Source organism: Phalacrocorax carbo, chromosome 2 (genome assembly GCF_963921805.1).
Source record: "Phalacrocorax carbo chromosome 2, bPhaCar2.1, whole genome shotgun sequence".
Lineage (NCBI taxonomy): Eukaryota > Metazoa > Chordata > Aves > Suliformes > Phalacrocoracidae > Phalacrocorax > Phalacrocorax carbo.
Genome location: NC_087514.1, coordinates 153,331,745 through 153,342,819, shown reverse-complemented (window position 1 = coordinate 153,342,819; position 11,075 = coordinate 153,331,745). Strand labels below are relative to the sequence as shown.

Genomic DNA, 11,075 nt, shown 5'->3' with positions numbered 1-11,075 from the left:
TCTCCCACAGCATTCTCCTGCAGAAGCTCGCTGCTCACGGCTTGGACAAGTGCACTCTGTGCTGGCTTAAAAACTGGCTGGATGGCCAAGCCCAGAGAGTAGTGGTGGTGAATGGAGTCAAATCCAGTTGGTGGCCAGTCAGGAGTGCTGTTCCCCAGGGCTCAGCGTTGGGGTCAGTCCTGTTCAATATCTTCATTGATGATCTGGATGAGGGGATTGAGTGCAGCCTCAGTAAGTTTGCAGATGACACCAAGCTAGGTGGAACTGTCGATCTGCTGGAGGGCAGAAAGGCCCTACAGAGGGACCTGGACAGGCTGGATCGTTGGGCCAGAGCCTACGGTATGAGATTCAACAAGGCCAAGTGCCGGATCCTGCACTTGGGTCACAACAACCCCATTCAACGCTACAGGCTTGGGGAGGAGCAGCTGGAGAGATGCCGGGCAGAAAAGGACCCAGGCATGTTGGCTGACAGCCGGCTGAACATGAGCCAGCGTGTGCTCAGGCGGCCAAGAAGGCCAACAGCATCCTGGCTTGCATCAGGAATAGTGTGGCCAGCAGCAGCAGGGCAATGATTGTGCCCCTGTACTCAGCACTGGTGAGGCCACACCTCGAGTACTGTGTGCAGTTTTGGGCCCCTCACTACAAGAAGGACATTGAGGTGCTGGAGCGTCTCCAGAGAAGGGCAATGAAGCTGGTGAAGGGTCTAGAGAACAAGTCTTATGAGGAGTGGCTGAGGGGTTGTTCAGTCTGGAGAAGAGGAGGCTGAGGGGAGACCTTATCGCTCTCTACAACTACCTGAAAGGAGGTTGTAGCGAGGTGGGGGTCAGACTCTTCTCCCTAGTAACAAGCGATAGGATGAGAGGAAATGGCCTCAAGCTGCACCAGGGGAAGTTTAGGTTGGATATTAGGAAAAACTTCTTCACTGAAAGGGTTGACAAACATTGGAACAGGCTGCCCAGGGAGGTGGTGGAGTCTCCATCCCTGGAGGTATTTAAAAGAAGGGTAGACGTGGTTCTCGAGGATATGGTTTAGTGGTGGACTTGGCAGTGATAGCTTAGCGGTTGGACTCAATGATCTTAAGGGTCTTTTCCAACCTTAATGATTCTATGATCAACTCAGATAGCCTACTGTGGATGGGGCATCCTTATCTCAAAGCCTTTCATATCTACTTCTTTCACATCTTCTTCCACCAGGCTGGATCAGCTAGAAGAGAGCTGCACACAGGCTGGGCTAGATTTCTCACCAGGAGTCCCATCGATCCTTGCAGTGTGGCAACTGAGCAGCTCCAACTCTGATTTACACTATACGAGAAACTAACTTGCAGTCCCCAGCTTCTTTGTTGTGGTTCTTCCTTATACCCTGTCATCATCGGTACTCAGAGTTGGTAGGAGTTACTTGTGCTATTACCCTGTCTGGTATCACCTAACCCAAATATAGATGCCACGAAGTTGAGTAGGTCAAGTTAGTAGATAGAGCCCCCTTAATTCCTCCAGTAGATCTGACATCAAAGACTAGACACATGCATGCCGTACCATCTTAAGGCCAGACTGTAATTTTTATTATAGAAGCTGCCCACCCCAGATGGCTACGGCTCATTTAGGTAAGCCAGGGGGCAATGCAGTAGCAATGGATATTTTCCAGAAGCTTTGCAGGGGTTTATGCCCAACTTATTAAAACTGAGGTCTCCAAAACTGAAGACTGACCAAATGGACTTCCCAACCCATGCTGGGAGTCACAATGGTGCATGGGCCATTTGAGCATTTAGGAGCATTAATGACATTTTGATGGAGCATGGAGAAAGAATCACAAATATGACCACAGAAGTCACTAGCATGCTAGACTCTGGCTTTTAGGAGACAGTGGTGCACATGTATACTCTCATACTATCCCTAGAGAGCAAACCTCTCCTTGCCAGCCTGGATCCACATAACCTTCCCGAGACTCAAGAGTGCTTTTCCATACTAGTTGCCAGAAAGTAAATTAATGGTTACGTGGGCAATCAGAGGAAGACAACACTGCTCACTATGTCCACACATACTTCATATGATTAGCAATTTAACTGTATATTTGTATTACTCTCCAAATACAGTGACAATGAATCAATGGACTGTTTAACTCAGGACAATTTATCTTCAAAAGTCACATGATTTATCACATGTATAACACCACACCATGAGGTATTAGAGTCTGTAGGACAGGTAGGTTATAAATAATGCTTGCTAAATAATGGGCAAAAATTAAAAGAAATAATATTAAGGAAAATTAAAAAGACTGCCGTCAAGAACACTTATTTTCTTTCATAACCTTTATAATCCATAATTTCTTGCATTCCTTCCTCCTGCATTGTTTCACTAATGAGAAATGAAGCAATATACAATTACACTGAGTCAATACATTGCAGCCCAATCATCGACTGCACAGTGTGGGACCCCTTCAATACACATTGATCTTACGTTGCCCTCATGTTATACTGCTGTACCCACTGACGACTTATGCTCATTCTGCTGCTCGAGCTGCTTCTCTAGCAAAGCCTACACACCCAAAGCAGCCTCAGGAAGAAGCCTAATCATGGTCTGCTCCTGCGTTCAGCAGAAAAACCTCCAGCCACTTTCAGGGCCACAACCTGCAGCTTCACTGTTGGAGCAATCCTCAGAACATAGCACTGATCAATCACTTTGTCATCCTCCTTTAGGGTAGAGGGACAGCAGAGCACTCTTCCAGCAGTTTCTCCTCCTTCTCTGCCACCTGCTCACTGCACTCCAGAAGCAGCTACTGCAGCAGACTGTATACAGCCTGTTTTCTTTTTGCTTAAAGGCTCTCTCACAACTAACAGAAGCATCACGGTACTGTGCTCATCCACGATCAGATCTGACATCCCTGAAAAGATGGGAGCAGAATATTGTTCTTGTCTACAAGAAGTTCTCACAAATCACAATAAAATGCAGGCTGCCTCAGAAGATGTCTCAATGCCATTTAATTTTTTTGTGAAATAAAAAATAGCTATCAAAATATAAGGTATATATGCATGCTGCCTTGTCCCATCCCTATTTCTTTGCAGGTTTCACAGTGGTGGATTTTTACTCATGATTTCTGCTTTGCAGACTTGGAGAAGTACAAATCAAAGCATTTCTTCCCATACTTGGACTGCCCATCATGTTGCTTAGTTCCAGACTACACTTGAGAAAAGGATGGATTGGAAAAACCAGTTTCTTTAAATTGGTACTTTTTAGGGAAAAGCTGAGCATAGTAAGATGCCGCAATTCCACCTTACGCTGCCTACTAACTTGCCTGTAAAAATACTCTTTCCTCCTGCTCCCATTTACCATATCCTCAAAAAGTTCCACAGTTGCCACTTTCATGCTGTTGTTCAATGTATTGGCCATGTAAAATCCCCCATGTCTTGTAGCTAACCAGTATTTGTGTAGACAGTCTCTGGATAAAGCTCTGTGGCCTGTGACAGGAAGATCAGCCTAGACTACCCCTTCTGAGTTTAATCCATGAAATTACTGCCTTCAGTCAAGGCTTCATTCTAACAAGATTATTTGAACAATTTCCATGGACTGAGTTCTTCTTTTCAAACATTTTTTTAAAAGCACCATTCATTGACCTATCCAAAGCAGACCATGCCACACTAGAATTTACTGGAGGACATTAGGTGGGAATAAAAAGCAATTTTTCAATCTTATAAACTAAACATCTGTATTTTTAAATAAACCAAATACCATTTAAAATCCTAGATTTTATGTGGTATTTTTCTTTCCAGCAAAAAGGAAAAATAAAATCAAGAGCCAATTTACTATTCTCAAACTAAAGTGCCCTGTAGTTAGCTTTACCTGGTTTGGTGTGATCTGTGGTCCATATAATCCCAAATGCCTTAGATGCACTAAAAAATTAAGCTTATGTTAGAGGGGCCAGCGACAAAACCAAATGTTTGAATAAAAGAGGTATGAATATCTGTGGCAACAAAGACCTGTAGAAATGTTATCTACTTGTTGTCAAAGCTATAGGTTTGCAAAAGGTTGTAGTATCTGTAACATTCTTGCCGGCTTTATATTTCTGCATGATTTGATGACTGGACATTTGTTTTGAAATCGCCGCAAAAAGTGCTCAAAAGTAATCTGTATTACTATAGCAAAGCTCAGCTTTTCAGAAAAAGCAGCTGCTGTATTTTCCGGAATAAACACACAAACCATTTTAAAGACTTGACCCTTGATTCCTTCGTCTCAGTCCTTCTTCTGACTTCAGGGAAGTCTCACTATATGAGGAACACACAATGGGCTGTGATTCCACAGCCTTGAGCTATCCGGGCTGCTTCTCAGTCACATAAAGCTGCCTCCCCACAGCTGCGCTGTTTTATATACCTGAAAGACAATTTCAAAAATTATCATGGTCTTACTAGGGAATTTGGGATATGCAGTCATTACTAAATTGCCATAAAGTTCCATATTACCAATTTTGTCATTACTGAACAGCTTCAAGACACACAGTATCTTTGTGCTGCACCTATTTTCAGGCTGTAAGAAAACACGAGCATATGAACGACAGTAAAAATGAAGCCAAGTGTGCTGTTGAGAAACTTGGTATTCTCTTATTTCTAGGAGAGTTATAGTGTAATTCTAAACTGCAGCGTTCAGCCTGTCTCCTGAGTTTCCTTGCTGAAATATTGCAATGGAAATTTTACAGCATCTGTGTTGCTCTTGGAAGCCATCACCTCACATCTGCTGTCTCTGTAGTGTAGTGCTTAAGTTCAGCGTAAAAAGGTACTTTGTAATAGGCAATAGGAGTCCTGACAGAGCGGTAATTTAGACTCGCCCAGCTCTCCTGACTAGACTCACTCATTTTTACATTCTGTAGAGATTTTTAAATAAGGTACTCTTCAAGCAGCCAACAGCATAACAGTCATTTCTTAAAATGGAGCATCGCATCCAGGACTGGAAAGAGACTTTTTAAATTTAAACCTGTGTCAGTCACAGACATCGCAGCCAGACGACAAATTTCTCATTCCGTTCCCTTTACTGGGCATTCTTCAACCTCTTAACACTTTTCAGCAGGGCATTAACTAAATGAGCACTATAATAGCCATCTGCTATTTTTTGAAAAGTTCTGATTTTGGCCAGAAATAAGAATACAGATACAGCAGCGATTTCGCAGCCGGGGATGGGAAACATAGGGCCACGTCCTCCGAGCACTTCTGCCACACGTCTGAAGGCAAAACCTTCCCCTCAGGTGGGCGCCGGGGTCGAGAGAGTGGGTTTGCAAATCACCGCAATGATTACGCAGCAAACGCGTTTATTGCCCCCTTATTGCCCACTTCCTCCTAACGCGGTAACCCGCGTGTCCGCTGAAATAGAGGGGCGGGCAGGAGCGAGAGGACCCCGGCAGCACGGCCGCCGGCCCGGGGCTGCGGGTTTGTGTTGCCTCCCGCGTTCCCTCCCCCCCGCCCCCGGCCCCGCTCCTCCCGCCGTGAGACCCGGCGAGCCACAAAACTTCACGCCGCCAGCAGACGAGCCCCGCCGCCCCGCCGGCTCCCCGAGCGGCGTGTTCCCGAGATTGCAGTCATTACAGCCCCAGCGGGAGCTCCGCACAAGCGCGAAGCGCAACAGCGCGGCAATTAACAAACAGGCGCCCCGTCCTGGGAGGACGACAGCCCCCCGGGACGGCGCGGCGCGGCGCGGCGCGGCGCGGGACGGGACGGGGCGGCGCCGCCGCCTCTCCCCTTAAGGTGGTCCGGCTGAGCAGGGGCCGCCGAAACTCCCTCCCGCGCAGCGGCCGGCGGAGAGCGGCGAGTCCCCTCAGGGCCGCCCCACGGACCCCGGGAGCGGAGGGCGGCGGCCTCCGCCCGCGGCCTTGCCGCGGGGAGGGAGACGCGCTCCCGGCGCCTCAAGCCCACAGGGCGGCCCCACCGCCGGCGGCGGGCGGGCTGGCGGCCCCCGCCGCGCTGCGCCTGAGCGGGGAGGCTCCCCCGCCGCCGGGCGGCCCCTGCTCCCTCCGAAGCCGGCCCGGGCGGGTCGCGCAGCCCTCAGCGGCTGCACGCGGCTCCTCAGCCAACCCCCACCTCCGCCGCCGGGCTGACGCGGAGGCCCGGGGAGCCGCGGCCCGGCTGGGACGGGCCTCCCGGAGCTGCGGCGGGGCCGTGGGTCACTCGCCGGAGGCGGCCACCGCAGATCGCCGAGGCGGACCTCGGTCCTTCCCCGGCCCGAAGCGGCTCGGCCGCGCACACCTGCGGCGTGAGCAGCCCCGTGGGGGGGCGGCTCCGGGACACGTCCACCTGCCGGAGCGCGGGGCCGCGCAGCGCCGCGGGGCGCCGCAGCCGCGCCGGCGTGGGCGGGTGCCCAGCGGGCGAGCACGGCGCCGCTCACCGAGCCGCCCCGCGGGCCAAGCGCGCCTGTACGCCAGGTGCCAGCGCTGCGAGAACCCCGGCGTTATTCACGCTCCCCCGCTGCTCGGCCGTGACCGCGAGTGGGAGCGCGCGGCCGCTGCGCTACGTGCCGCACGCGCGTGTGCGGCCGCTGGGCAGCGCGTCACCCGGCCGGCGCGGGCGGCCCGCGGAGGTGAGGCCGGGTGTCGGCCCGGCTACCCCCGGTGCCGGCGGGCCCCCGCCGCGCCGCGCTCCCGCCTTCCCCGCGAACGCGTGCGGCAGCCGGCCCGCACCCGACCTCAGCACCGCGGTGCAAAACACGCGCACACGCCGCGAGGGGCCAGCGCTTGCAGTGCTCAAAGCGGCACGGGCTGAGAGCTCCCGCGGGTGCCAGGGGCTTCATGGAAAACCGCTTGCGAGGAGGCTCCGGGCGGCTGCTGAGGTGCTGCTGCTCCCGGAGCGAGCCTGACTTGACCGGGAACCCTTAGAGAGGGAAAAAAGAAGTCCCCAGCAGCAGCCCACACACCCGGCAAGCAGCGCCTCACGGTGCGAAGCCGCACCTTCCCGCACGAGCAGGAGCCCCCACAATGCGACCAGAAAGAGAAAACCCCGCCACGTCCCCCCAGGCTGAGGGGGGCCGAGGAGCTGCCGCCAGGGTACCGGCTCCACCTTAAGGAGGGCTGGAGCCTGCCCCGCCGCCCCCCGCCCGGGCCCGGCTGATAGGCGGCCGAGGCGATGGGGGCGGGGCCCGCCGGCGCTCGCTATAAATATTCATGAGAGCGCGGTGGCCGGAGTGGCGCTGCCGGGGTCGGAGAGCGAGAAGTTGCGCCGAGGCGCTGCGGCGCTCGCCCCGCGGCTCCGGTGGCGCGATCGCGGCCAGGGGCGCCCGGCTTGCCCAGCCGGCGGCGGCGGAGGAGGAGGAGGAGGAGAAGAAGGAGCGGGGACCGGGCGGCTGGCGGTGGCCCGCAGAGCCGGGTGCTCGGGCGGGCGGCAGGAGGAGCCGCTTCGGCCGCCCCAGCACCGGCCCCGCCGCTGCCCGCCCGCTCGGGGCGGTGGGAGTCCGGCGCCGCGGGGCGCAGCGCCTGGTCCCCGGGACGCCTTAGCCATCTTGACCGTGCCGGCCGGGGGCTGACGGCGAAACTTCTGCTGCTGCCGTCGCCGCCGCCGCTCCTTGCCTGGCCGGCACTGGAGAGGCGGCGACCCCCCCTGCGCAGCCAGCCCCGCGAGGAGAGATGCGACGGCGGCTGAGGGGCCTTCTGTGAGCGGACCCCCCTTCCTCCGGCGCGGCGCTGGGGCTCGGCGGCGGCTGCCCCTCATCGGCTGCCCGCGGAGCCGCCTCCCTCCCGGGCGCCGGAGCCCCGCGGGGGCTGCGAGCCCTCTCACCTGCGGCCGGCACGGCGGGGGCCGCTCTGCGCCTCCCCCGAGGGGTAGCCGGGGCCGGGGGGGTGCTGCGGCGCCGCGCTCCCCGCGGCTGCTGAGCGGGACGGGAGAGGAGCCGGGACCGCCGCCCGCCGCCGAGCATGGAGTGGAGTTACCTGTTGGAAATCACCTCGCTGCTCGCCACCCTGTCCCTGCTGCAGCGCGCCGGCTGCGCCGCCGCTTCGGCCGCCGCCGCCGCCTCCTCCTCCTCCTCCTCCTCGGCCAAGGAGCTGTCGTGCCAGGAGATCACCGTGCCCCTCTGCAAGGGCATCGGCTACAACTACACCTACATGCCCAACCAGTTCAACCACGACACGCAGGACGAGGCCGGGCTTGAGGTGCACCAGTTCTGGCCGCTGGTGGAGATCCAGTGCTCCAGCGACCTGCGCTTCTTCCTCTGCAGCATGTACACCCCCATCTGCCTGGAGGACTACAAGAAGCCGCTGCCGCCCTGCCGCAGCGTCTGCGAGCGGGCCAAGGCCGGCTGCGCCCCGCTCATGCGCCAGTACGGCTTCGCCTGGCCCGACAGGATGCGCTGCGACCGCCTCCCCGAGCAGGGCAGCCCGGACACGCTCTGCATGGACTACAACCGCACGGACCTCACCACGGCCGCCCCGCCGCCCGCCAAGCCCCCGCTCCGCGGCGCCAAGCCCGGCGGCCCCGCCAAGGCGCCCCCCGCCGCCGCCGCCCCGCCGGCCGAGGCCCCGCGCAAGCCGCGGCCGCCGCCGCCCTGCGAGCCGGGCTGCCAGTGCCGGGCGCCCATGGTGTCGGTGTCCAGCGAGCGGCACCCGCTCTACAACCGCGTCAAGACGGGGCAGATCGCCAACTGCGCCCTGCCCTGCCACAACCCCTACTTCAGCCCCGACGAGCGCGCCTTCACCGCCTTCTGGATCGGGCTCTGGTCCGTGCTCTGCTTCCTCTCCACCTTCGCCACCGTCTCCACCTTCCTCATCGACATGGAGCGCTTCAAGTACCCCGAGCGCCCCATCATCTTCCTGGCCGCCTGCTATCTCTTCGTCTCCCTGGGCTACCTGGTGCGGCTGGTGGCCGGGCACGAGAAGGTGGCGTGCAGCGGCGGCGCGGGGGCGGGCGGCGCGGGGGCCGGGGCGGCGGGGGCGGGCGGCGGCGCGGCGGCGGGCGCGGCGGCGGCGGGGGGGCGCGGCGCGGCGGGCGGCGCGGCCGAGCTGCAGCCGGAGCTGGCGGTGGCCGAGCACGTGCGGTACGAGAGCACCGGCCCGGCGCTCTGCACCGTTGTATTCCTCCTCGTCTACTTCTTCGGCATGGCCAGCTCCATCTGGTGGGTCATCCTCTCCCTCACCTGGTTCCTCGCCGCCGGTATGAAGTGGGGCAACGAAGCCATCGCCGGCTACGCGCAGTATTTCCACCTGGCCGCCTGGCTGCTCCCCAGCGTCAAGTCCATCGCGGTGCTGGCACTCAGCTCTGTGGACGGGGACCCCGTGGCCGGCATCTGCTACGTGGGCAACCAGAGCCTGGAGAACTTGCGGGGCTTCGTGCTGGCACCGCTGCTCATCTATTTGGCCATCGGCTCCATGTTCCTGCTTGCCGGCTTTGTCTCGCTGTTCCGCATCCGCAGTGTCATCAAGCAGCAGGGCGGCCCCACCAAGACCCACAAGCTGGAGAAGCTGATGATACGCTTGGGCCTCTTCACCGTGCTCTACACTGTGCCGGCTGCCAGCGTGGTCGCCTGCCTCTTCTACGAGCAGCACAACCGGCCCCGCTGGGAGGCCACGCACAACTGCCCCTGCCTGCGTGACCAGCAGCCTGATCAGGCCCGCCGCCCCGACTATGCTGTCTTCATGCTCAAGTACTTCATGTGCCTGGTGGTGGGCATCACCTCTGGTGTTTGGGTCTGGTCTGGCAAGACCCTCGAGTCCTGGAGGGCCCTCTGCACCCGCTGCTGCTGGGCCAACAAAGGTGCCGTCGTGGCTGGGGGCACAGGGGCAGGACCAGGCGGGCAGGCAGCAATCGCTGCAGCGGGAGGACTCGGGGCTGGAGGCGGTGGCTCCCTCTACAGCGATGTCAGCACCGGCCTGACGTGGAGGTCAGGCACTGCCAGCTCTGTCTCCTACCCCAAGCAGATGCCCCTGTCTCAAGTGTGAGGAGGGGGAAAGAGGCCAAAGGTTAGGGAATGAGGGACACCGGCCTGCCTAAAATGCCCCCTCACTGTTTGGTGCCGTTAATGAACCCCTAATGGTCCTTATTAGCCACAGCTTGTATAGAACAATGCAGCTGGCAGAGGCCCCAAGCTCCAGCCCCCTCCTCCTTCCCCTCCATTCATATGCAGGGAGCATGTACTTCAAGGAGCCAGCTTATTATTTTGCTGGCAGAGGAGGGTAGAGGCTCACCCGTGTCTTGCAGAGGGCAAGGCACAGCAGCTTCTCATTTACTCTGGACTAACAGCAGCTCTTTGCTCATGGGAGGGAGAGTCTTCCTCCCCCTATCCTGAGGTGGGAGTCTGCTGGGACTGCTGGTTTTTGGGATATTGATGACCAGGCAAATGCCTTACAATACAGACTGAATCAAAACATGTCTTAATTATACACCCCCAGCTAAATACGGGTTTCCTACATTAAAGGATGTATTTATATAATTATTTGTTACCTTGTACAGATGTGTAAAATATGTATATATCCAAAGCTATACAGTCTGTAAATTTTTTTGTAAAAAAGTGTAGAGGCTACCCCTGTAAGAGCAAATATGAGTATTCTATTTTGTCAATAAAATTACTTTTGATAAATGACTTTTTCAAGCTTTTCCCCTACTCCTGCCCTGGTTATTCCAGCTGCTCTGTCTTTAGGTGGTTCTACAAACTATGTCTCTGCTCCAGTTGTTTCTGTGTAATAGATGGCTGCCGCCATTAAAGTAGGCCCAAGGGAAAACAAGTCATTCAACAAGTTGTTTTGAAAAAGTGTTTGCCAAAACCAGGAGGTGCCTTACCATAGTTCTCATCTGCTTTTTGAAAGATGATGGTGTCTTTAAGCTGAGCCTTTACAAAAGAGTCACCCCACCCCCCCCATGGCATGTTAAGTATTTTTTTTAAAGCAGGTGTTATTTTAGGAATGTGCACACACACCTCTGCGATCTGTTGTCTACGCTCCGTAAGCACCCACCGCTCCGGGAATGCATACTGAAGTGTAAAAGGTTAATGTTTTAAATTCATAGATTGTGTACTATGGTGGAACAGCAAGTTGAGATTTGTTAGATCAGTCTCTTCTTACCAGATTAAACTAACATCTTAACCTTTCATACTTAACTTTTTGTATATCAAATATGGTTC

At 56.3% G+C, this 11,075-nt stretch overlaps 1 protein-coding gene across 1 annotated transcript; it reads left to right on the top strand.

The window, feature by feature from the left end:
- Positions 1–7,149: 7,149 nt before the first annotated feature.
- FZD8 (frizzled class receptor 8) lies at positions 7,150–10,538 on the top strand. Its single transcript, XM_064444981.1, has one exon. The coding sequence runs from the start codon at positions 7,879–7,881 to the stop codon at positions 9,895–9,897; it is 2,019 nt and encodes a 672-aa protein (XP_064301051.1). The 5' UTR covers positions 7,150–7,878; the 3' UTR covers positions 9,898–10,538.
- Positions 10,539–11,075: the final 537 nt, after the last annotated feature.